The sequence below is a fragment of the Halichoeres trimaculatus genome, unplaced genomic scaffold (genome assembly GCF_033239565.1).
Source record: "Halichoeres trimaculatus isolate MK-OKI-2021-1 unplaced genomic scaffold, fHalTri1.1 fHalTri1_scaffold_12, whole genome shotgun sequence".
Classification (NCBI taxonomy): domain Eukaryota; kingdom Metazoa; phylum Chordata; class Actinopteri; order Labriformes; family Labridae; genus Halichoeres; species Halichoeres trimaculatus.
This window is the reverse complement of record NW_027437190.1, coordinates 20313007-20339686: the sequence shown is the minus strand read 5'-3', so window position 1 is coordinate 20339686 and position 26680 is coordinate 20313007. Positions and strand designations below refer to the sequence as shown.

At 41.5% G+C, this 26680-nt stretch overlaps 2 protein-coding genes across 2 annotated transcripts in view; both read right to left on the bottom strand.

The window, feature by feature from the left end:
- Positions 1–16706, bottom strand: part of LOC141800975 (kelch-like protein 38) — a 37941-nt gene extending 21235 nt beyond the window's left edge. The window contains exon 1 of the mRNA XM_074683854.1: positions 16501–16706. The gene's annotated coding sequence lies outside the window, so the exon portion shown is untranslated. The remainder of the gene's footprint in view (positions 1–16500) is intronic.
- Positions 16707–23355: 6649 nt separating this feature from the next.
- lratd2b (LRAT domain containing 2b) lies at positions 23356–25670 on the bottom strand. The gene is made up of 2 exons (XM_074683749.1): positions 25473–25670; positions 23356–25180 (listed from the first exon to the last, which is right to left on the bottom strand). Exon 2 carries the CDS (start codon positions 24978–24980, stop codon positions 24150–24152), a length of 831 nt encoding a protein of 276 aa, XP_074539850.1. The 5' UTR covers positions 24981–25180; positions 25473–25670; the 3' UTR covers positions 23356–24149.
- Between the last annotated feature and the right edge of the window lie 1010 nt (positions 25671–26680).

Below are 26680 nucleotides of genomic sequence, written 5' to 3'. Positions count from 1 at the left end.
AGTACCAGCTTGTATTTCCTCATCTATTCCTTGTGTGATTTCAGGGACACCTCCACTGCACTACATAGGTCTCAATGCAAATGAGGGCAGCAGACAAATGTGTTTCACTTCATGGCAAACCTTCAGAGGAAGGAAAAGAAAAAAGAAAAGAGTAACCAAAAACAAACTAACTGAATTACAGCCTCTAATCCAACCAGTGAGCCTAAAGTAGCTCAGTTTTGTTTTCATATTTGGGAGACCTCTTTTTTCTTTCATCTGTATAATTTGATCAGGGATAAGCCTCTGAGCTCCCCCGTTGTATTATGAAGCAAAATATCAGTAAGACCAGGAAAATAAAGAATTGGATACAAGCATGTGGTTCCATTCTTCTTCATAATTACTACAAAGCAGGTGACTCAAATACAGTGAATCAGAGGGTTAAAAAAACTCTCTTGGACAATGATAAAGACTTAAGGATAATGATAGACAAACTTTAAAACAGCCCGGTAATAAAGTATGTTGAGATGTAAAAACACTTTACAAAAAGAGCTGGTATAAAATGTATGCCAGTGCTGGATTGAAAATCGATGCATTGATGACATAAAGATAATATCAGATAGAATAAATTCGGTGATGTTTTAGAAAAAGAATTTTGCTTTTTCTATTGTAACTTGATGTAAACCAACTGGCAACCCTTGAGACTGGCTCCCCTGCCTGACTGCCACCATCTAACCAAGGCTTACAGCATGGAACAAGAGCAGTCAATGTCTAAATGGCCAATTTCTCCAGTACCAAACATTGTTCTTTCAGTTTTGGTTGGTTTGACTTTAAGATATTGAGGGAAGAGTTTTGTATTGTCAAGCACAATAATGGGTATGGCTGACTTGACCGACTGGTGAAGGCCCACCTCAGCTCCGTTTACTCATCTCTTGAACAGCTGACTGAAAATTAGAGACCACATTTCCAGTTTGGTGACAGCATCTTTCTGCTTCAAGGCCTCACTTCAGAGACAGTCTGAAGCTGGGTTTCCATTTTCGCAAAACAAAAGCGATATTTCTGAAGTTTCAATAAAGAACAAATTTGCCTTGCCGGTGTTTCCATTATGACTAGAATTGATAACTTGAGTAAAGTAAACCGTGACGTCCGTCTGGACGCTGCTCTCATGATGGTGCCGATTCTTGAGTATTAGTGTGTTTATTCACTGCGCAAACTGTCGACCTGCTGCTCACTGACTCTGACCGTCTCACAGCCATCCCGATGCCTTCACGAGTGTCGGTCAAAAATACAAACAACCCTAACCCTGCATTGAACATATAAATAAGAGCAGAGCGGATAAAATATGAACGCTGGAGTCTGTTTGTGTGGCAGTGGACACGTACGAGGAGGTGAGGGAGTAGCGTTGTTATGACAACATGCGGAAGAGGTGTTTCCATTGCACTTTTGCGACAAAATCCATTATCGAAGTGTCTGAAAAACCACCTCATGAGAGCGTAAAAACTTTTAATCGAAATTTGAGAGTTTTTTCGGAAATGTGGTGTTTCTGTTACCGTTTCTTTATTGCAATATTTAGGTTTTGCGCAGCCATGTTTGATGGAGTCTATTGTCATGACATTTAAATTTAATACCTAATTAAATATAAAAATTAGCATTATGTGGATGAGCTGTTGTAATACCTGAATGTCATACATGTCACTTGGAAAGCACCTGGCTCTCAGCTTGGATACATCAGCTGTTCTGGTAAAATCTCAAAACTACTTGACTATCCCTTAAAAAAACAATAATAATAATTACTGGATGTGACAGGCAACTGTAGGAGCTTCTAGTGAAGTATGTCAGTGATGAAAGACTTCTTTCGTACGAATTTTTCAACATGTGTTACTTTGTTTACTGTCTGACCTCTGCCTTCAAGAAGTGAGAATGAAGGTGGAGTGGAGAAACAAAACTGACCAGCAGATTTTCCCTCCACCTTCTTGCAGTTATCCATCTAAAGTACATCTTAAAAGCAAAATAGGTGATAGGTGACTATTGTGGAGGATTGGTACTTGCAGCTTCAACTCAACTGTTTTTATGCATTCTGCCAGAACCTCCCTAGAACCATTATTTCCCATATTACTCCTACACTGAAAACCACGTCCAATAGCTCTGGTTCTGTACCCCGGCTTTTTAAAATCTTGTGAAGTGTAAGTGAGCAGGGATGAAATCAGCTATGTTATTTGAGGTTGTGATGTACAGTAGCTGTCATAGTTCTCCTCTCCTGTCAGTCTGAAGACTTATCCCAGACTTAAATATTTCAAACTATACATATCGTAAATTAGCAATAAGTTTGCAGTCCAGTTCCTCTAAACTAAAGCAATGTGTGGATAAGATTGTCTTCTATCATTTACTGTAGGTACAAGTTTTTCTGTTTTACCAGTCACTGTGTGTCTAAGCCTGCTGACGTCATTGCCCAGCTACAATTCAAATAAATTCAATATTGAGTGAAGCATTATGGGTCTCAGACTCAACATGAAAGAGAAAAGCTTCCGGCTGTATGAGCACAGTAAGAAAACATCAGCCCACAGTCCACAAACACTGATGGCTTTCTCTCCAACCAGCCACTTAATTGCTTTCACCCCGAGTCCCAAGCCTAAAAGAGTCCGTCATTAGTTGGCCAAAGTAAAAAACCCAGCAGGACCATGATGGAAGACCACTGATTCAAACACTTACTGACTCTCCCTGTCTCCTTCTCCTTTGCTCCCCTCTCCTGACCCGTAATCCAGCGATCAGTTGTCCAGGCAACAGCAGCGACTACCGTTCCGCCACGTGCACAGTGCTGCCAGGTCAGGATGAAAGTGCCTGGAGGGGGCGATGCAAATCACCCTTTGCACCCCACTGGAGATCACTGCAGAAAGCCTGAGCATAAGCCTGCCCTGAGGTTTTTCTCCCAGCAATGGTGCAACACCTCTGGTTGTTATTAGTGCTGTGGTGTGAAAGATCTGTGCCTCTCACATAAATAAATTAAAGTAATTCCAGAGCTGATGCTTTTCTCACCAACAACACACCTTAATGTTGTGTTTTCAAACTGAGTGTGAGTGGATTTCTTGCTTATTTGCTTCTTTGTAAAATGAATATTTTATTAATTCTTAAAAATATTTTGTTGAAAAAAATGTTTCATGTTGGACAAAAAATCCCCACCTTTAAAATCTGGCTGAAACTGTTATGAAAGTCAACACAGTTCTACCACTGAAACAGGCACAGTGTAGTAATCTATCAGCTGCTGAAATGATAAACAGTGGGGGGCTCTGCTGGAATGTGAAGTTACACAGGGGGTAAACACTAATGCACACATCGCCTCTAACCCTGTAATCACGTGCTTCATTAATGCTAATACACACCGACCATACGATCTAATGTGATCCATGGCGTCAGCAGCTCTCATCAGGCTCAGTGTTGTTGAAGAATTAGCTCACAACCTTGTGCACTGCAGCTCTCAAGCTGCTCCATAATCTCCTCTGCAAACTTTGTGTGAACTCTGGTGCTCATAATACCTTCATTCAGGAGTCAATGGCATGTGCAGCAATAGCACAAAACATAGTTTCTGAAATGTTTCTTTAGCAAAAACTGCTAAATAAATGCTCAGTGATGGTTCAATGAAGTCTGTCTTCTTAGATATTACAACTCCTCACACTGGGAAAGAGGAGTATCCTGGAGCCACGTGATGAATGGATTGCAAAAACTAAACATGTTTAAGACAAATTGGTGCAACATTTCATTTACTCAGTGACCATTATGATCTGACACTACTATAACGTGGTCCAAAATGTTGCCATATTCAGGGGACAACCTCCAAAACTGGACCCCCATTGGATCCATGTTTTGATTCTCTTCCTCCATTTGACTCTGTGACATCACCCATAGGACCCCAGGGCAGCTGGGGTCACATGACCAAGGATTTCTCACACTCCCCGTCACAATGATGAGCCTCTCCTTTATCATTCTGTCTTTAATGACCTCTGAAAATCTCAAGCCCATTGACTCAAGCCATGGCTCTGCTCAATGTGACCGTTTGTTGTTGTGTTGTATGATCGCCACGAGTGCACCTCTTGACAATCATTTTAAACAAAGCGGGGATGTTAGAGGGTTGTGTCGGGCCAAAATGACATAACATAAGTCAAGAAGTCCCTAAAGTTGTAGCAGTGTTGTCTGTGTCTCACTGTGCTGTCTCTTAATGAGATTGCACTTCATGCAAAGAGACGCTTCATTACGACGTAGGCATCCTTTAAACAGCTATGTACTCACATCAAAATCCCTGAATCTATCTGTAAACCGCTCAAAACAGTCTGTTAAAAAAGACAGCGAAAGATCTTTGTGGGATCTTTATGAGATCTTCACGAGACTTGCTGAATTGGTGAGGTAATCATAAGGAATCTGACTGGTTTGTGACAGGCTGAAGGGGCGGGCCTTAAACACCAAGGTCTGCTTCAGATAGGCATCCAGAGAGTTGGCCAATCAGATGGAAGGGGGTTTGAAGAACTGTTAGCCTTAAAGAGACAGCAGCTAAAATTAAGCTTTTCATACAGAGGCTGAAATTAGACTTTTCGAAAATGGATCAGTGTGAGGAAAGTTGAGATTCTTTGATCTTTAAATCATGCGATCTACTACTATATGACCATGGGACAGTTTGAAGCCCAATAAAGAAAATACCCTCTCTTTCAGTGAAAAACTACCACTTGTGAACCAAGAATTTCATTTGGAAAGTCATTTGACTGTTTTAATGTTCATTCAGTGCCTGGTTTCATGTCCTGCTTGATCTGACCTTTGCAAAGAGATCTGTTGTTCTCCAGCATCTGGCAACAAAAGAAATTTTGCATATCAGCCTAGGAGGGCTCCAACCCATAGACTGTATAAAACATGGACGTAGTCTCTCTGACGTCACCCGTCTGTTTCTGAAACAGTAAATGAAGCACATCGGCTTTAGCGGCCATATTGGTAGTGGCAAGGGCTTCGCCTACAGCCATAGGGCGCCTGTTGGTCACGTGACCCTCAGCTGTGCCTCTTATTGGGGGAGCTTGCGATCTTAATATCCTCTGAACGGTCGTGTTAGAAAAAAATTCACCCCCTGTACAGTGAGTGATTAGCAACTCAGAAAGGAGACGTTTTTTGAACCAGGCTGTAAATAGGTCAATTTCTGCTTTGAAAATGGCTATTTTTTGGCTTGGTGTGTATGTGACTCTCAGTACTTCTGGAGCCAGCCTCAAGGGGACACTCGAGAAACAGCAGATTTTAGCACTTCTGCATTGTCTCATATTCTTAGATCAGAGGTTGCTGCTTGCTCCAACCTGACACAGAGACAGATCGGACATTGGTCTGGTAGAATTTGGCCATACACCTCCAAAATGGGCCAACCAAGAAGTTCAATGATCTGCACCTTCCCAAGTGGCCTAATTGTTGGTAGGCCACATGTCAAAATGAAAAAAACTTTACAACAGAACTAAACTTTTTCTTACCTTTTTTATTTCCTCACACAAATCATTGCCTCTGATATTTAATTCATGTATGTTACAAGGATGGTTGTTTAGATAAAATTCACAAAGACCAAAATTCATTTGTTTATGGCTTGATAGACAGGGTTAGCAGTACGCGCTCAATCACAAACTTTTTAAAAAACTTTTATTATTAAATTGTCACTCTGCTGGAAACAAGGTAGCGTACCAGCTCACTTTTCTGCCACTGAATTAGCAGGGACTGTTTAGCTTTGATAGCTCTGCATCTGCCAACCCCTGGCTCGTCTGGAGCACCTCCCTCTCATCCAAATCACTTCTGGCTCCAGTAAACCAACATGTCTACAGCCAAAATACTCAAGGCTTCAGTGTGAAAGGGTGACAGACACCCCAGCAGCGACATTCGTGGGTATATTCTGAGATAATAAAAGTGCAGTTCAGGTGGATGTCATTAGTTTTACTCTTTCTGCTGAAAGAAATCCAATTTTCTGATAGGAATTTGGATGAAACTTAGTCATCAAATAAAACTTTATGGATCTATTACACTCAGAACAGAATAAAGGTTATTGTTGTAATTACACATCATTTGAATGTAAATCAAACATATTCAGCTGGTCATTACGGTAGCGACACAAACTTCAACTGTGAAAGGAATTTGAAGGGAATTAACATTTTTTATGTGTTTGTTTCTCTCCCAGTCGTCATCTCTCATTTCAGTCCGTAGCCATCTTCTCAAAGCGTCTGTCTCCTTTAAACATAAACCCTTCTATCTGGATCCTCTCTGATTCTGATCATAAAGACAGCTGATTTTGGTCATCAGACAAAAACAGATGCACAGTGCCTGATCGAATTTGCAAACTGAGAGATCCTTTTTTCACTCGTAGATTGTCTTTTATGGTGGGACAAAATAACACGAAGAGACATCACAGAAATTTATCAGAGTGATGGCCAAAACTTCAGTCTTGAGATTTAACAAGAAGTGGCAACATAATATGGCAATTTAGCATTTAGTGAGCTGATTTTTACAGACAGAGAACAGAAGCATTTTTCAGGAGAAAGTGAAGATTTGGAGTTTAATGGTGTGTCTGTGCAGCTTATGGTACACACAAATAAAAAAAACCCTTTAGGCCAACATCTGCAGATGTGTGTAATTTAGACAGATTCAACACAACAGGGCTAGGAAAGTGCTTGATGTCACACTGAAATGAACTTTATAACTTCACACCCCCTCTGAGTCTCCTTTTTCCAGTGATAGTCTTCTCAGCAGAATAAAGTCTGACACCTGAATCACAGATCGCACTTTGTGCAAACTCCTCTCACACTGATTTGATTTGTGTCACTTTAGGAATACTTTTTTCTCTGTCTCTGGTTACCAGACCTGTAAATACTCATCCTGACCTCAAATAGCCCGTCAGCCGCCCGAGATAATCCCCCAGCCTCACAGAAGAGCGAAGACACTGTGAAGAAAAATCCCCCAGAGAGAGAGTGACTGTTGGAAAATTCTCAGTGACTTCTTTTTTCTTATTTATCTTTGTGACAGCGGGTCCAGACGAAGGGACGACAAAGAGAAAGAGAGTGAGAGAGAGGCAGAGAGAGATGCTGGCGTGTTGGGGAGACGCTGTGATCATGACTGGCAGTTGAGAGACAACAGCGTAGGAAAGAGATGGCGGGGCCACAGACAACAGCGGCGATGGTAATGCATGTCACATCGATGAGGCCTCGCAAAGAGGAGTTGGGAATGGGGTCAGCACTGCATCCCATCTCGCAGTGTTTCAGCTTGGGGCTGTGACGCTAATTTCCCCTGTTTTCATTTGTTTGCTCTTTCTCTGTATTCATCTGCTCTTCGTCTCTAAACTGCCTCTGCTCCTCTGTGGCCATTATATCCTCAGCCGCTCTACACTCTCTAACAATGAACACTGCTTATCCATCAGGCCTGTCTTTGTCTCTTTACAAACTCTTCACAAACTCTTTACAATTTACTCCTGACATGTGTACTGGACTCCAAACTTTCTCTTTCAAGGCAATGGAGCCACAGTTTAACAAGGACTACTAAAAGCCTGTTAGTGCTGTATATAATGGGACTGGGATTTATGATCCAGCTGAACTTGATTTGTAAAGAAATCATTTTTGAAAGTTTCAGCGTTAAAGTTAACGTCCTATGACTTTTCTGACAAGAGTAAGCACTAAAAAGCCCTGTCACACTTTATGATGTTTCTAAGCTATGTGAGCAGCAAAAATCAAGACATTAGCTGTACTGTATCAATTTGAATCCAATAGAGATTGAAACCCATGGATAAAGATAACACTGAAAGTTTGTTTACTTAAAGGATAATTTTGTTTCATACAGCTTTTACATTGTTTATAGAATGAAGTAGAACAAAATACTCACCCAGAAGGCTTTCCTGATCCAAGCAGTGCTTCGGGTGATATCTAGATCCAAAATCGTGCAGCGGACGTCCGTATAATGGGATCCATCGGGGCATAGACAGCGCCGCTCCTAAAACTGCATTAATCATCCAAAAACTCATGTTTTTCACCAGTATTCCATCATGGTCCGCTCCGGGTTAGTCCTCTGCTGCAGTCTGTGTCACTCCTGACAGTGCTGTGTGGCTGTACTGACCTCTGAACTGACGAAGACTTTGTTTACATTTGCCCCTCAAAGAAAGGAGTCAGCTCTCCAGAGAGTACTGCGCATGCGCGGAGGGGCAAACATAAACAAAGTCTTCGTCACTTCAGAGGTCAGTACAGCCACACAGCGCTGTCTGGAGTGACACAGACTGCAGCAGAGGACTTACCCGGAGCGGACCATGATGGAATATTGGTGAAAAACATGAGTTTTTGGACGATTATTGCAGTTTTTAGGAGCGGCGCTGTCTATGCCCCGATGGATCCTGTTATACGGATGTCCGCTGCACGATTTTGGATCAAAATATCTCCCGAAGCACTGCTTGGATCAGGAAAGCCTTCTGGGTGAGTATTTTGTTCTACGTCATTCTATAAACAATGTAAAAGCTGTATTAACTGAACTTATCCTTTAAGTTTATGAGCCATGGCTCAGTGGAGTTGAGTTGTGTCAGGATTTATCCCACATCTGACAACCTAACCAAGTGTTACAGGGTCCATAAGTCCTCTATCGATATCACACATCTGTCGCTGCTGTCCATTAAACACCGGTGGGTATGGTGATTTTGGTATGTTTTAGCATATTTAGCTAACTTGACAACTTGTGCTGGACTGCCTTATTTCCAATATTGCTCCCGCCACCAATTTGCTTCAAAACTCTGTTAAAAAACTGACTGTTGTCACGGAGATGCCTATTTATTATACTGTCTATCTGGTTTGTGTGTGTTTAGGCTGTGTGGTGTTTTAGAGGACTTTTTCCAGTTTGACATGATTGGGGTTTAGTATTTTAAGAGCATGCCATTGCTAATCTTTTATTTATTTATTTTTATTAAATCATTGAAATATAAGAACACTTCTCTTATTTCCTGATGAATTTCCAAAATTGCTGTTAGGAGATAAATGAACCATGTAGTGGAATAATTATATTAAATATGAAAATCAAACTTTTAGGATTTTGGCACTCTTCATAATTTTTCTTGAATGCAACATTAAACATCTTATCCATATTCATGAGAACATTTACTGCTCCCATTTGTTTACAGCTGGAGCAGCTAGCTGGGATTAGCTTTCTATAATAGTTTTGAGAAGTGGGAAAAATGTTGCTTAGGTCATTCTGTTGTTTAAGTGGAAAAAGTCCCTAGAATTCCCTGCCATATCTTTTTCTAAGCAAATAAAGACTTATACGTTACTAAGTTATGCTAAGCTAACCTTCTTCTTTCTGGTGACAAGTTTTGCTTATGTAAGTCGCACAGAAGTACTAGTTTAATTTCAAAGCTGTTTGTTTCATAACTAGTTGAAAACTTCTCAAAGTATGTTTGATCATCCATAATCCTCTTTCCTTTGTTGTTTCTCTGTAGATCCTCTCACTTTCTTCCACGGAGAGCAGGCAGGTGGCATTAGTCTGGGTGGGCGACACCAAGGTGTCCACAATCTCCCTGCAGCCCACTGCTTCACTGAGCTGCCCCGTGGAGCTTAAGAAGAAAGCAAACAGTTCTAATCATTACCCACGCCCTCCTCCACCACCCTGCTCCATCCTCTCTGCTCCCTCCCATCTTCTTCCTCTCATTAAAAGAAGTCAGAGAGAGCCGGCCTGCATACTGATGCATTGTTAAGCGCTCTTAATTGAACTTGAGGATTCTTAATGTGCCATCATTCAATTGCTTAGTCTGTGTGCTCTCGGCTGCTTAGTCCGAATTGCCCTCTGCGCCGCATTTATCTCCATCTCCACTGCACGTCCGTTCAGTCTTTGGTGGAGGGGAGGACGGCCTCTGTGGCAGATTTGGGCACTGAGGAAAGGACACTGGCTCTCTATACAACACAGGGAACAAAAGGGTTTACTCCATGCCAACTGGGAGTTTCATCATCAGCCAGGAGAACGGGGGAGAGGGTGGAGGGAGAAAGCAAAGGAGGAAAGAGGCAGTGGGAACAAGCCAGAGACCGTAAAAAAGTAAAAGTTATTGGACTTGATGGGGCAGGGTGACATCAATAGCATCCCAAGCAGGGACACAAATTAGCCGGGCGAGAAGCAGCACAGCATGGGAGCCGACAGCTGGGGCCCTGCCCGCAATGCCACCAGGGGATTAGCGGGGTTTCAGGATCTGACACCAAGGGGATGAGCGTCATGGGCAGAATAAAGAGCAACTCGAGGATTAGAGAGCTTCCCGACACTCCACCAACACTCATGAAGGCTTAAAGGCCTATAGATATCATTAATGAATGGACAGAGAGAGACAGTTTGGGGGGTTTGTCTTCTGGCTTTTATGCCCTTTCCCCCCCTGCACAGCGGCTGTGATTTATAATGATCCTACACTCCACCTACGTACATTAAAAGTCAATGAGAGGAGGGCACAAAGAGGCAAACTGCCCAAGAGTTGATCATTCAACATGACCTGCAGCACACCAGACGCAATGGCCGCCGCTGACTGCTGTATGCTCAACTCACGCCGCCTGCTGAAGATTAGTCCTGAATTATTCATCTGACAGTCGTGGTGAAAATGCCAAACATACATTTGAATATTTGTCCGCTTTTGTGTGAGTGAACAGGAACGAACAGATAGTATTCATTGTGGTGTGCAGTCAGTGGGGCTGCTGGGATACGTGTAGGTATCAAATTCTGCATTCAGGCGCAGGGTATGGGGTGATTTGAGGGGCGGCAGAGCTGTGTCTTGTTTTATAAAAAGGAAATTGCAGAGTTCTTTTCTGTAAACAGTCCGTGCCTCAAGATAGGAACAGCCCCACCAGCCCGTCTACACGACCACTGCAGGGATTCGACACCGTGATAACCTCTGTGCTTCAAGCTAACGTCGAACTGAACTATGAGGAGAAATACAACGTGCTAAAAAACAGGGTTAAAAAAACACATGGGACTTAAAGTTTGTAGATTATCAGGGGGATCTGTGGGCTGAGAATGAGCATTTTTTCTGTGATAACAGCGTCCTCTCTGAGCCGAATGGGATATCCTGAACAGGAAGGCATGTGGAGATAAGTCTGCCTGTTGTTTAGGAACATGGAGGAATAATCTTCTTCCTCCTCATACTCTTCCTCCCTGTGTGCAGCGCTGATGGAGCCTTTATCATGAAAGACTAAACGACTTATCACTGGGTTCGCTGCTGCTCATCATGGACACAACTGGATTTGCTGAAGGGGCAGAATGCTCTTTGATGAACTTCAGTGAAAGTTTAATGAAAGCAAATTTGCAGAGGCAACGTGGCCTTCATCTCCTCCTCTGCGGGGATTCTCAGTCTATGACTACAGGACGTCTATAAATTATATCATAAATTCATTCATACATATATTTATAATGTTATTATTCTGTTCTTTTTTTTAAATTACACACCACATTACACGCCTCTTTGTCCCACCTGGTGCTTGTCAGGTACCAAAGGGTGGCAGTGGCTCAGTCCATGGGAACTCGGGAACCAGAGGGTACTGCTTCAAGTCCTGACATGGACCAGGATTGGGCTGATAACTGGATAAGTGTTAGCATAATTTCCTGAGCACTGAACCCCCAACTGCTCAGCTGCATGCTGACAGTGCAGTACCCTCACTCTGCACTCTCCATTTGTGCTGGTTGTGCACGTGTGTGTATACATAACATTATTCAAAGTGGGAAAAATTGAATTCCCCCTCCAAGGGGATTAATAAAAGTGTATCTTCTTCTCCCATCCATCACATGAAACTCTGCACGTGGGATCTCGATCCATAAAAAATTTATATAAAAGCTCATCAGCTGTTTACAAATCTACACCAGTTTGAAAACCTGTGTGTCCTGTGAGATCTGGAGCACCTGGGCCCGTTGCTCCACCCAGGATCTAAAAACTTACGCCCTTCAGCTTCTTTTGGTTCAGCGTTTGCACCTATGTGTGTGAGTTAGTTACTTATGCCATTAAACTCCTCAACACATGTCCTTACATGATGTTCACTCACCCACATGTACATGACTGATGTTCACACACCTCATAAAAACAATGACCTGTCAGTTTATTTAACTTAATAATGTAATGATAATTAATTTACTTTGGTAACTCCTGTCTCTTCAGCAGCAGACTCAGACTCCCACCCTGCAAGATGGAGCGCTACCGCAGGTCATTCCTCCCATCTGCAATAAGACTTTATAACACACAAACCTGAGCTTACACCATGATATCAAGCATTTAATAAATACATGCCTTTTTGCACCGCATTCCAGTACTGACTGTAAATTTTCATTGTCAAGTGCTTTTCATTTTCATTCTCCAGAACCAATCTTGTATATATACCTCACTCCTAATATAAATATGTAAATAGTAATATTTGTTTTCCTACTTTTCTATACTTCTTGTATTCTTTATAATTCTTCAAATTTTTAATTTTGTATTCTATAATCATTATTCTATTTTTATTGTTATTTCATTACTGCACTTTTTTGTGGGCTGCTGTGGCAAAAAAAATTCCCCCAAGGTGGATCAATAAAGAATATTCTATTCTATTCTATTCTATTCTATTCTATTCTATTCTATTCTATTCTATTCTATTCTAGTCTAGTCTATTCTCTTGATGTCTCTTGGAATGGCCTGTAAGCTTGCTTATGACACAGTATTGGCCAGCACTCTCAACAGGTATTTAGCGATTGGAAAATAATCTGTTATACACTGCAGTGAATTACAAGCTGTACTGAATAATTTAGGAATAAAAACAGCATCAGACTCAACTATTGGCTAAGTTGTTTAATAATCATTGGAACAAGCATCTGCTGTGATTTTCTCAATCCATACATCTTAAACTTTGTCCCACATAAGGATCAGAGGGAGCCTATGTCAAGCCCCATCCTTATTTTCTTCCTGAGTTATACATAAAGTTGTTGATTCAGTTTGTGCTCGGGATTCTGTCTCCAACTGTGTGCAAATGTAAAAACATCTCCAGTCCTGCTGCGCCAGGGACGCCACACCTTGTCCTTGTGTACAGTATCCCTCCATTGTTTTTCAGGATTCTCTTGGAGCTTCAGGAAGCATGTGTGCATGTGTGTGTGCGAGACTGTTCTTTCCCTTACATCTGAATGAACAAAGGGTGCATATTATATTTTAAATTGCTTCCAGAATAAGGAATATATTTCTTGTGTGTAAGTGAGGTTGTATTTATTCTCGCAGATTCGTGTATCGTGATTGATGTTACACAGAAGAGGCTTGTTGCAATTATTTTGCCTCTGTTCTGTTGTCACGGCTGCACTGAGCAGAGCAGTGTTTTTGTTGACGGGTGCTTAAAAATAAGTCTATTTGGATTAAACTTGATTAGCATAAAGAAACTTATAAGTGAAGCATCGTAATAGCAATGAAGTTGTTTATAACTGCAGCTATGAGAAACGTTTTCTGATTCAAAAGCTTTAATAACAAGGGGGAGCAACACAGATTAATTGCGTCTTTGTTAAAAATGGAACCAAGCGTTTGTTGACAATAGATGTTAAACTCAGATGTTAACGTCCAGCATTTGAAAAGCTTCAGAGCAAACACTCGGATTCATGAAAGCAGGGGTATAGTCATTACCGCCTCCCGTTTTCACTTTGAGATTTTAATCATGGGCTACAGTATTTCTGACTGATGTGTGTGCATGACTGTTTGTGTGTGTGTGAGTAGTGTACACACAAATGGCCGTGCACACAGGGAGGGGTTGTAATACATCTTCGTAATTAGTCTCATAATTATAAGGCAATAAACTGCAGTACACATGGGAGACTGATCCATCTCTGGGATAGTGCAATTACCCGGCTAAGATGTGTTGCTGTGACAAATCTACAGAAGCAAAGTGGGGTTCTGCACTGCTCTGCAGATGAAAAACACACAAAATGCAAGCTTAGTTCAAGACTGTGTTTAAAATATGTGTGGGGTGTACTTATGTGTTGAAATAAAGAGTTTAAACTCTTTATTTGGGGCGAACACGGAACGAAAATCAAATCATTCCCCCATGAAACATCGTTCAACTTTAAATTCCAGCCCTGTTGCCACTTTTTTCCGCACATTCTCTCCCCAAAGGCTGTCTAGACCGTCCAATCACAAGTCTTCAAATGCTGATGCACAACTGCTCGTCTTGGAGTCCTCGTCAATCTGCTCGGTGTGGTGATATCGCACGGCCGCTGAGTGAGTCTAAATTGGCTTTGCCTCCATTAGCTCCAACAGTGTCTCATTATCAGCAGCCAACATCTAGCCTGCAGGGTCAGACCTCTGCTACTCCGCCACCCACAAGTTCTACACCACACACACACACACACGCTCACACACATATAAAGATGTTCGCTCTTTCTCTTACATCGGCACGCAGTCTCTCTAATAGCTCCATTTCCGTGTCTATGATTAAGCCAGCAGGATGCTCAGGCTGCCACTGAGAAACACCTGCTTTCTTAGCCAACACCCACAAAGGATGATGGGGTGCTCCTCAGCTGGGGATTCAACAGCTTTCCCCATTGGCGGGCAGCTGAAAGAGGATAGTGGTTAAGGTTGTGTGTTGACAACGTTTAAATAGAAACGTCAGTGATTTATTATGAATGAACATGAGCGTAGAAACACAGCCTCTCCTTATCTGCACAGCTGTGAAACATGAATGTGCTCATTTAACAGCCAAAAGCATGCAAACCACACATACACGTGCACACAGCAAAGGTTAAACCGGCTTGAATTACACATGCACGCACAAAACTACACACAGAAAATGTCATTGTGTATAACCTTTTCTTAACAACGTGTAGACCTTTTTTTCATTCAGCATCAGTGGTCACAGTCTGAACACAGACATCATGCCTGCAAGTCAAACTCTGCCAAAAATAATGGATCAGTGATTCATGCCTGGATCTCTTTTCTTTTGTCAATACTTCAAACCAAGAAAGATCAGACGGGCAGACGATAGCTACAGGTTAGAATGAGGCTTGAAATACTATTTGAATTTCCACACACTACATCACGGGCATACCGATTACAAATTAACCGTGATTCAGGGCCAGCTCTCCATCAGCACTCAGATGTTCTTGGAGCAAGTTTTGGTTATTTTTTTTTCAGTTCAGTTTTAGAGAAAAGTTTTACAGTTTGGAGAGTTGTATTTGTTGGATGACCACTTTCCTTAAAGGTAGGGTTATGGAGAGAATATTGTTTCTATATTATCAATCAAAAATAATAGATTTGAAACCAAAAGAGATTTGTAAGCAAAAGAGAATAAGTGAGAAATTAAGAAAAAAAAAGTTGAGATCAAAACACAACAGGTTGCAATTGAAAAAAAAAACAGGGAACACATTTCTTTCCATTTTGCTTATAAATCATTTCTCTCAGCCATGCTACAGCGACTGGCTAAGCGTTGTGGAGCCGCGGCTCGGTTCTCGCGGTCGGCTCAGTGCAGACCTCTCAGTTAGCTGGTGAAGCAGCGGTCTGATGAGCATGACGTCCATGACATGTCTCGTTATGCGGGACAATGCTCAGCGATGTTGTGATGATGAACAAGACACCTAACCATGTGTTGATAGAGTGCGAAAAGTAAATTAAAAAATTAATAGCCTGGGGTGGGGGGAGCAGGTAAAGCCTGGCGGCCCGCCAGGCTTATAATACACTGGGGGAAACCCTGTACTGTTACTGTACTGTAGGAACCATGACACCGCATGTACCGTGGAACACTATGTTTTAATCACTCACTAACTTAGCTAACGTTAATATATTTAGGCCATGACTATCAGAGACAACCATGCTAACTAGCGTGCTTGCAGAAGTAGGGCACTATAATTCATTATATTGTATTATTGTTTTTGTTGTTTTGAGTGTACAGTGGACTGTAGCCAGAGGCTATCAACTTAACTCCAGGCGTAAGAAGGAAGTGGTAGCTGGCGCTCGCACTCGGTAAAGCCAGGTCAAACCAACCAATAGAGACTATTCTCTCATCCACCAGCGTAGGCCCCTCCCATTAAGTGCAGTAGAATTCGCAAGCAAAACTTTAGAATTTGCAAACAAAGGGGACTGATTTTCAAGAGAAGGTTTTCAACTTGAAAGCAGAGAGGACTGAATTATAAGCCAAATAGAAAGAAATATGTTCTCTGTTTTTTTTTTTTTTTCAATTGCAACCTGTTGTGTTTTGATCTCAACTTTTTTTTTAATTTCTCACTTATTCTCTTTTGCTTACAAATCTCTTTTTTGGTTCCAAATCTATTCTTTTTGATTGAATAATAAGGAAACAAAATTCTCTCCATATAGGGTCTGTAGGAATTCTCATTATTTAAACACAACACTCAAACTGAGCTCCTCCTCCTTGGCCCAGTGCCAGCAAACCGACAGTCTCCAACCGTGATGATGTGAAAACATTCACTAGCCCAGCAACCACCTGCAGCATCGCGTTTCTACGTGGGGGAGACTCGATAGCCATGCAGCTGACTTGGCATGTTAGCACAAGCTAATCACAGGTGTCTGACACATACCTGCTCAGTAGAAAGCCAACTCGCGTCACTCTTTGTCCTGGGCTCCTCTTCAAGTGCCCGAAAGTGAGTTAAAGTTGAGCAAGTCTGCACCCTCATTGAGGAAAAGGCGTATGCTAGGCGTTTCGTTTCACTTTGGTTGTATTTTTCTTACGCCGTGCTACGTCCACCAGCCGCTTAGGATAGCTTCTCCACTCGCGAATCAACACGCAAAGTCACGTGCGCACAGGGCGCTCTGTAAATGGCTGATGTAATCACGCTTACTCTCCGCCCAGAAACGTCCAGATATAACTAAAACATCAACATACAGCACGGGCAGAAGAATGGCAAGCCGTTTGAACATTGAAACGCTAGACTGGATATGTAATGAGATATCTGTAATTCAATTTTGCCTAGACAAAAAGAACATTTCAGTTGTTGTATGTGTTTTAATTCAAGATATCTCTAAAAAGAATTGACTTGTCAGAATTAGAATTACTTTTTTAAAAAATTAAAGTTATCCGTAATTCTAATTCTGTCAAGTCAAAATGTTTTAAGAGATATCTTGAATTGGAATAACACATATCTACAATTCAATTGCAGATATCCGTAATTCACATTTTTGTTTTTGAGTGAAATTCTAAAATTTGGTGAGCTTTTATTGGTTTCCATTGTTCTATAGAGAAATGTGCTTCTTTTGCTGTTGGTGGTTTTATTTTATTTTTGTTTTGTGTTTGACACCAGAAATATCACCTATATATTTGCAGATTTACAGACACCAGCCACATACATTGGTGGAAATGAGGTATGAAGTTAGTTGGCCATTTGTTGTTGCTCTCATAGGGACTGACTTGGCTATTTCTTATTCTACTCACTATGGAAACTAAATAATGCCATTTACATCTATCAACCCTTATTCTGCTTACTGTGCCTCTTGCTTTACTGTCACAGCCGATGTATTTCCAACTTTAGCTTTCAAACATGACATGAAAGCTAGTTTCCTGTCCCTCTAGGGCTTTTCTAGGGCACAGCTTGAAGTTCAGAAACCTGCCTCACATTTCGTAATAATCATGACTCTAAAGTTAGTCAAGTGTTATCTATTAGCATTTACTCCACAGCCTCTTAGTCTCTGCATGCAGGCGGTACAGCACTTTTCTAAACCACCTCCAGTCATCTCTAAATATGTGCAGTTCATGAAGTAAATGAGTAACTGTTTGTACAACATGCACTTGTGAAGAAAGTCTGAGTCACAGACATCCTGAGTTTCCACTGAAACTAGAAAGCAAACGAGGAGAGAAGGAGACCATGAAGGAGAGAGGAAAGGTACCTGATAATGGGTTACCTTTATTCTATGGTGAAGGGCAAGAGGAAACCCAGCTCTGCCCCTGACAATTAAACTGACAGTGCAGAGGAGCAGCAACAAGGAATTAAAATTAAAGCAGAGCAAGAAGGTTTGATAAGCACTAATTTGATTCCCTGGGATCTGGGAGAAAGCTTTGAAAAGACAGCCAGGAGGGTGGGCTCAAGTAATGGTCAAAAAAAGCACTCTCAGAGGATTCTGGCTCTTACTTCTGAGTTAAGAGCACTCCAGATATAAAACTTGTTCTTTTTCCAGTGTTGTATAAGTTTAGCCGTGTTATATTTTCCAGGATTTCATGTTTAAAGGTGAACAAGTTTGTAATCAGTTAACTTGTATAAGAGAGTCTTTGTGTTGACCTCTAGAAATTAGGATTTTAAAATGACACAAGCTGACTTCTTGGTCAAATAATCAAAAAGAAAATCAGAGAAAACTAGGAAAGATTGAAAATCAAGGGAGAGAAATACAAAGTATTTTTAAAAGGAGCATACAGCTGTATAATAAGCATAATTGGACTATCTGCAATTATAATTTGGAGCTTTTTTAACCTCTGGTAGCCCTGCACAGTGTTGGTGAGTGGTGCTGGAGATGTAGAGCAGGGTGTCGAGCTGACTCAAGAGAAGATGAATGTTGATGGCTATTGAATCAGCCTGCCATAAATAATGGAAGTGACAAACAGGTCAGGGTGCTTGAAGGCAACAATCCTCAGCCACGTCTCAATTCAAGTATGAGGATTTAATAACCACTCTGATTTCTGTTCCCCTGCTCACAGGTCATAACTCAAGCCTCCCTTCTCTCCATTTCTTTTTTTCCTCATTGCTTCGTTTAACCATCCTTTTCTGATAAAGCAGGTCAGCTTGTTAAAGGTTTCCCTGGGCCATTCCTGTTTGTTTTATGCAAACTAGACAGCTCTGACTGACCGGACACGACAGCCCAAACTAAAACGAACCCCAATTTATGCTGCTCCTCCTCCGTCCCTGTTGTCTAAGAGTTTACACTTGACAACCAAATCAAAGATATCCCCACATTGTCTCACAAAGCTGTCCTTACACATGCTGTCCTGTATCTGTGCTCTGCTTTACTAGCTACATCAGTATTCTTGTTTCCTTGTTGCTTCCTTTGAACCATCATGATGCCTTTGAACGGATCACTTCTGAGCAAAGCAATTCTTCCCTTCTAGCATTTAACGGCAGCTTTACCTTCACAGCTTACTGCTCAGTCCTTCGAAACCACATTTGTCAAGGAAAGTGAAAGAAAGCACAAAGGAGGGAGGTGGTGGTGGGGGGGTGTTGGTTGTCAGCATGTGTGTGTGGAAGCATGCAAACCTAAATAGTGCAGCTGAAGCACAAACAGAGTTAACTGGGCTGTGGGAATGTTGCTTTAAAACAAAAAGAAAGCAACTGAAAAACTGCAGGAAGTGGAAGGGAATGGACTTTGTCATTGTACGGCTGTGAAAACAAGCAGCTTTTCCACACTGGAGCTTGCAAGAATCACACACACAGCCCCAGTCTGAGACGAACAGTAAACACAGACCAGTCCAAACCAAACTGGTGGGAGTCCAGTGTGTAAATTATTAACCCACAGCAGGTGGGTGGCTCTGTAAGAAAAGTTTCCAGCAAAAACAAATTTATATGAGTTGCAGCTCCTTGGATCGATACTTATTAATAAACACAGCGTGGTTAATTTCAGAGGTGCATTATTTTCTTTTTAATTCCCAGGAAATGAAACTATTTCTGCAAACATGATTCAGGTGAGTGGGCAGTGGAAATAGCCTGACAAACAAACCCCCTCTGCGCTCTGTTTCTGTCCAAAGCTGATGGTTTTATGGGTGAGGAGGCAAATTGATACTTTTTACAATTAACAGTAAACATGACCAATAAGTGCCCTGCTTTTTGAAAGAGTTCAAGTCATTGCTGGCACAATCTGAAACACTCAGCTTGGCACTCCTTATCAAAGGCTGCTGTACCTTGATAATCACTTCTACTATCTTATCATACAGACACACACTATCCCCAACAGCCTTTCATAAATTTTCACCAGTTAGGGACGTGTCCTATCTATTGGCAAAAACCTTCACACTCTTCAGATGCCGTCTGAGCAGCAGAAGTGGCCTCAAACTGGCAATCCAATAAAAAAGAAGAAACCCTGAGGTGAGTTTCATGTTCTAAATTGTGGAGCACATACCCTGATATCGTCCTCTGACTATCCATCACTGAGCCACGCACTGTTTGTCCCACTTGGATAACAATCTCACAGCGGCTCCAGGCCTCATCTGAAATAGACTTCCTGTTGGCCTGTCAGATATCATCTCCTCATGAGCACACTCCTCTAAAGTTCAGACATGTTTGCGTGTGGGAGGAAGTTTTGGTACATAATGACATTTTGTAAACACAGGGTGGATTTGATTCGAGCTCTGGCTCGCCCCCAACTTTCTGTGATGTTGCCAGTGTAGCCTGAGGGGTGTGGGCTCTTCTCCAGCCCTCCAAAGGAAGCACAGCAGACTGAGTGGCCAAAAGGCAGATGTGAGTGGGACAATGTGTCAAAGCAAAAGCTTCCCCTGGTTTCTCGCTCATTGTATCAGAAGACGACTTTGAAATTGATCACTCTCACTGGTCACATCAACAGAACATGGATAGAGATCAATTTAAGAAAGAGTGGAGACTTTAATACTGAGACAATAATGGATGGCTTGTTTTCATTTTCTGGAGGTCTATGTTTGTGTTTGTTTGCATAGTTTGTGGCCAGATTAGAGAGTCCCTACTGAGAAAGATTCAAAGAAGACCAGATATGTGCAAACAGGAGTTGAAAAAAAAAAAACACATTTAAAGCTTGTTTCAGGTGGTGTCCTTTGCCTATGAAAATCATAAAAAAAAACGTCACACTTACTTTCAGTGTTTGTTTGTTTTTTTAACTAAACATAAAAAAAGGAGATTCAACATTTGTAAAATAAGCTCTTATATAAGTGATTCTTGACAAGATGTAGTTTTTTTACTGATATATTTTCAAAATTTTTGCTGCTAATGGATAATATTTGTATTTTGATGACTAATGTAAAATATGAATAAGGCTAACAGATGGAAATCTTCTACTTAGCTCCACGACTGAGCTGTCTCTGGTCATACTTTTACTGGCTTGGGTATAGGGAATAAAGGATACCCATGGATGACAATAATCTGGCACCAGTGGTCCCCACTCTGTTTGCATTACCCATATAGATGCTGCTATGCTAATACACACTATCCATTACTATAACTTTATTTCTTCAAAATTCAGCTTTCTTTTGTTTTGAAGGTAAAAGAAGTCACAATATGTTTGCAGGATTTCAATACCACAGGAAGTAGTATTGGAAGCCTTATTCCAACCTGTTGGAATTGTCTGAGCCTGCCTGTCTGATCTTTCTTGATTTTAAAGTATTGACAAAGAAAAAGAGAGAAGAGATCCAGGCATGAATCACTGATGCAGTATTTTTGGCAGAGTTTGACTTGCACTGACTTGCAGGGGTGGCATGAACTATAACAGAGTGGTAATATTAAAGTCTCACTTGGTACATCTGTGGGGAATTGACAAAATATTTTTTCCAAAAAAGAAAAAAAAACATTTAAGGTATTTACAAAATAAGATGTGCAAAATAAGCATTGAAATGCAAAAATATCCTTTAAGCAGCAAAGTCCATATCAATGACATTTACAAACACTAAAAGACTAACAGCCAATCATAGCCCAGAATTTTTGGGACTGCTTAGGTTTTCCAGTCTCTGAAAACATCTTTGCAATAACACTCTTTTTATAGTTTGATGAGTATTGTTAAATGAGAAAGGCAGAATTCAACATTTAACTGGGCTGTCAAACAGATATCTAATGAAAGCAAGTTATGGTTTACATATAATTTAAGTATAACTGCATTTAACTTATGTCACCATGCTTGTAACTAGGGATGGGTAACTTTCACATCTGTAATGATACGATACCCATGCCTATTACCTTGCTATCAGTATGAGTCTCAACGGTGCCGACTTTCGGTCTTTTTGTGTGTTTATGTGGTAATAGATATTGATTTGTGTTAAATCTCAAAGTTTTTCAATGTAACATTTATTTCTCACTATACACACTTGCAATGCTGTGTTTATGTCCAGCATGGGAAATTGCCTACTCTCCCCATCCCTCACAGTCACAAGGGTGCGTTTAGGAACCTAAACATGGTACCGTTTGGTTTAATGTGACTCAATACTCGGTAATGTTTGAGTTGATATCCACAACAGCAACTTTTCCTGCTGCTGCTTAAACATTGTGTGCATCACCCAGAGCCGTGGGTGCTAAAAAATATGACTGATTATCATAAATATGCATCACACAAACACACACACGCACACAATTTATATTTCATCACTGTAGTAGACCACAGAGGACTGAAGAAATGCTAATGTGTCCGGCAGCTTTCCTATTTAATTCCAGTGTTGACGATGATCCCGCTTTGGGTCCACTGGGACCTTACCTGCAGCTAAATGAAATAGCATTATCTCCATGCAAATATAACCTGAAGAAAACAAACAGGCAGAGTAACTCATCTGGTGACTGTCTGCGAGGGAGTCATCAGCTTCCTCTGAAACCCAGAGGAAAAAAACGTGGTTCAAAACAGCCTCAGAGGCTGCTGTAATTTCCGTTTGCAGCTTCTGTGTGTGCGTGTGTGTGCGCATGTGTGTGTGTGTGTGTGTGTGTGTGTGCCATGAAGTGTTTCATAGGACATTATTGATTGCTATTACTTTATGTTATCATTTAAACAGATACATTATTTATTTAGGAACTTAGATCTGCCATCCTTTCACATTTTATATTACATTTTATGTAGTCCATACTCACTGCCATGTACAGTATCTTTAAAGAACCTAGTTTAAATGAGATTTGGTTGGCTGCAAACAGAGCTTGTTTATTGGTGAACACACAAACAAATCTGCACCTCTGCCCAATATTTAATGAACGCTGTGATTCCAGCTCCTCAAGGAATGATGCCAAATATGGGCGAAGAACATTACCCGCCTGCAGCTAAACTTTTAAAAAATGACTTATCTTCAGCCGGCAGAGGTGTAAACAAAGCGAAATGTCCAGCACGGTTGGAGCACAACTTAACACACACACCAACAAAGCTAATGTTTAAGGAGTTTGAGGAGCTGCTGCTCTGAGGCGAATGTTTAGATCAAAACTGGCAGCACTGACAGCTTTAACTGCAGGGCAGCCAACACTCTTCACAACACAGCTACAAACAAAAGGCTGGGATCTTAGGAGCTGAACAGGTAGGTATCACATGCCTCCTCCAGGGTGTCAACCAGGATTGTGATGGTAGTGGTGTAGCTGCTTTCAAATACTCTGTGTAGTGCAAACTGTTTTTTATGGGCTTTATGGAATACAGAGCAGCCTCTTCAACCTTTTTATGTGTGTTTGAAATGTCTGATTGAACCAACATCCACATAAATCACTTTAAAGGTCACCAACAACCCTTCACTGAAAAGAAAAGAAAATACTTTCCTTTTCAAATATATATTTATTTTCATATTCCTTCATACAAACATCTTTATTTTCTCAAAAAATATACTGTTCAGGTGACTGAATCAACACAAGTGCACAGTGAATAGTGTGCACAATAGTCACAGAGTGGGTAAAGCTGTGTGATGATTGGATAGAGCAGGGAATCCTCAAGGTTGACACACGTGAATTAAAGCATGAAGTTCTGTCTTTTCCACTCTGTATTGATCTCCAACAACACCTGAGTTGTGCAGGAGCGAGCACTTTCAGCTCTCTCTTCAGGTAGAGGAACATTTGTGAGCTTTGGCTCCTGTGTGCAAAGATTCATTGGATTAGAAAGATAATCGTGGGCAATTAAATTCTGACTTCATTCCCAAGTGATTAGACCGCAGGTGCAGCTCCAATGCAAACGTATCCAACATAACAAGTCACTTCATTTCACCTTGAGTGTGTTAAAAAATCTTCTTAAGGGAGGAAGTATTACTTTTCAAGATCCTATAATGCAAATGTATGAACTTTGTTTTGACCCTCGTGATCTGCTGTGCAAATACACTTTGACAGAAGTGTCAACACAGACGACAGGGCTTTTCCTCTTCTTTCTATGATTAATTCAAACTCCCTCTAAAGATGCATTTTCTGTTTGCTGTGTGGCACATGCACCCAAGCCCACACACACAGCTCTTATTGGTGAGTGGAGGGATGAACGCCCCCACAGCAGCAACACACATGCTTTGATTTTAAGCATGAAAAGTGTGCATTTCTCCATTGAACTGTAAGCTTCAGATCACCAAAAGCGACCATTAACATTTCCCATAATCCTCCTCTTTGATTTCATGTGTTGCGTTCAAGTGGTTGGCAAGCTCCTGCATGACAGCATCTTTGCCAATCTGATCGTTTCTCCTCTTTTCCATGATCACGTCCTCCAGGCTCTGAAACTCCAGGACGTGACTCTTCTTCTCTGAAAAGAGTAATTTCAACCTGTACGGCTGCTTTCCAATCCTTATCTCCCCTCCGATTTTAAACTCCCGTTTGCCAAATCGGCACCAGGCGGCAAAGCACTCAGAGTTTCTCCAGTACAGCTCTCTGTCTCTGGAGCCAACATGGTCCAGGGCGTTGCGCACGATCACCTCCGGCGGGAGCGCGCGATACCTGTAGAGGCCGTTCACTATCCTGCCTTGCTTGCCCTGGCTCACATCAGTGAGGAAGTTGTTCTTTATTTCCGCTCTGTGCAAATGAACCACCTGAAAGTCCCCGACATAAACAGCCCAATGTGGATACTGTCCAGTGGCTACAAACTCCAGCAGGTCTCCAGGTCTGCAGTTGTTCAGGAGACTTTCCGCAGAGTGAGTTGCGTCCCCGGTGTTCCTCTCATAGACGCACTCCTCCCGATAGTAAACGGCGCACTCCAGCTCATCCCGGGGGTCGAACGGCTTCTCATCATTATTTCCCGCGTGATTTCCAGATGAAAAGTGGTCCATATGGTCATCCTGGTCGTCGTCGCCGTCGTCATTGGAGAAAATGTACGAGACTCCGATCCGCGGGCCGTCGTCGTCCGGGTCGAAGCCATTTGGGTCCGACGTTGGCACCTCTGCGTAATTCAAATGCGTCAGTTTCTCCACCTGGTTCCCCATAAAGGTGAAAGGTGGACAGAGGGGGAGAGAGCTGAGCACAGAAACAGGATCCACCTGTTCTTTGGGCACTCAGGCAGGAGAGGCAGAAGGAGGCGCAGGGTGGTGGACTGTCTGAACTAAATCCAAAGCGGTGAAGACGGGAACCAGTAATCCATGTCCAGCTGTATAAATCCTCCAGATAAGCAGCAAAATACACACACCTGTAGGGAAATCATCGCAAGAGCAGCTTAAATAAGAGTTTCAGAGAAAGGGAGAAGCCTATATGCAAGTAAAGCTGACGCGTAGTTCACATTCCCAACAGGTGTGACCTGTCGCACCTGTTGACTCACAGTTTCTTCGAGTCTCACCGGCTAACCCACTGTTATCTGTTTATTACTAACATTAATTCATTCCCTCACAGTATCAACCACATTTCGCTGTAAGTACGTTATTTCTGTACTTTTAATTTCTTTATACCGTTCTGTAAAAACTCTGACCAGCAGACGGACTCACCTGCAGTCCGGCTCCTGAAACAGAGACAGCAGCTCTCTCCCTCAGACACACACTGACACACTCCCTCCCGGTGTCACGTCGGTAAAGTAAACAGGAATTCAGTCAGCATCGGCCCCTTCCTGTACAGGGCTGTGGGTTTGCTCCGCTCTGCACACTGTCTGTACTATGAACCATGGTGTTTGTTGCAGCGAAACTCAACCAGGATCTGTGGCTGCTGGGAGGTGTTGTCATTTAAAGCGACAGTACTTCTTTTTGAAGCTCATTTACATATCAAATCCACCTAGTTTGAAGCGAATGGAAGAAAATCCAGCAGCAGAGCGCATGGACTGTCCCCTCTTTTTCACTTACACGGTAAATTATTTTTAAGTGTCTTCCCCTGCAGATTACAGTAGTAAAAAAAATGAAATCGATGCTGTTTGGTAAACTTGACAAATTCAAAATGAAGTTTAACAAGCTATTTTAAGTAATAATTTATTATTTCACATTTTTATTTTTTGTCATTTAGAAGGGTACATATGTAGAAAGAAAGAAAGAAAGAAAGAAAGAAAGAAAGAAAGAAAGAAAGAAAGAAAACAAAATAGTTGCAAGTAATACAGATTATTTGGATTGCAAATCTTAAAATGAAATAAAAGTTTTCAAGAAATTTCCCACAAATACGTGTGTCTGTCAGAATTTAAAACCAAATAAAAATAGCTCTCACCTTTAGTTAAAAAAAAAAAAAAAAAGACAAAGGTGGAATTCTGCACTTTGTTGTTAAATGATTTAGTTTCAAATAAAAAGTGCTTAGTCCTGACAGAGGGTAAATTGATGGCAGGTGACATTTCCCACATGTGAACAATGGCCAAATATTTCATGGGTTGTAGAAAGTTGTGTGCTGTAATGTAACACTTTGAGAGTTAAATCAGATTTCAAAGTAAAACCCCTTCAGCTATTTACACCCTCCATGCACAGTATTTGCAGGGACTCATGATGTTATTTGAGGATTTGGACCATAAAAAACTTTGCTTATTTCAGTGAAGGCACTTCAGCTGCACATTCTACACCAGTATGGATATTAAAGTAGTAAAACTCACCTGTCCTAAATTGAACTTCACCAGAGGACCATGTTTTTTTTTTAATCTGCAATTGTAAGAAAAGCAGAGGTGTGCTGATAACAACAACAAGGCTTCCTTGTAAGTGTCCCAGAAAGTCATGACAGTGTGACTTAA

Coding starts and splice junctions, on each gene's coding strand:
- lratd2b (XM_074683749.1), bottom strand. CDS start 24,980: ATGGGGAACCAGGTGGAGAAACTGACGCATTTGAATTACGCAGAGGTG.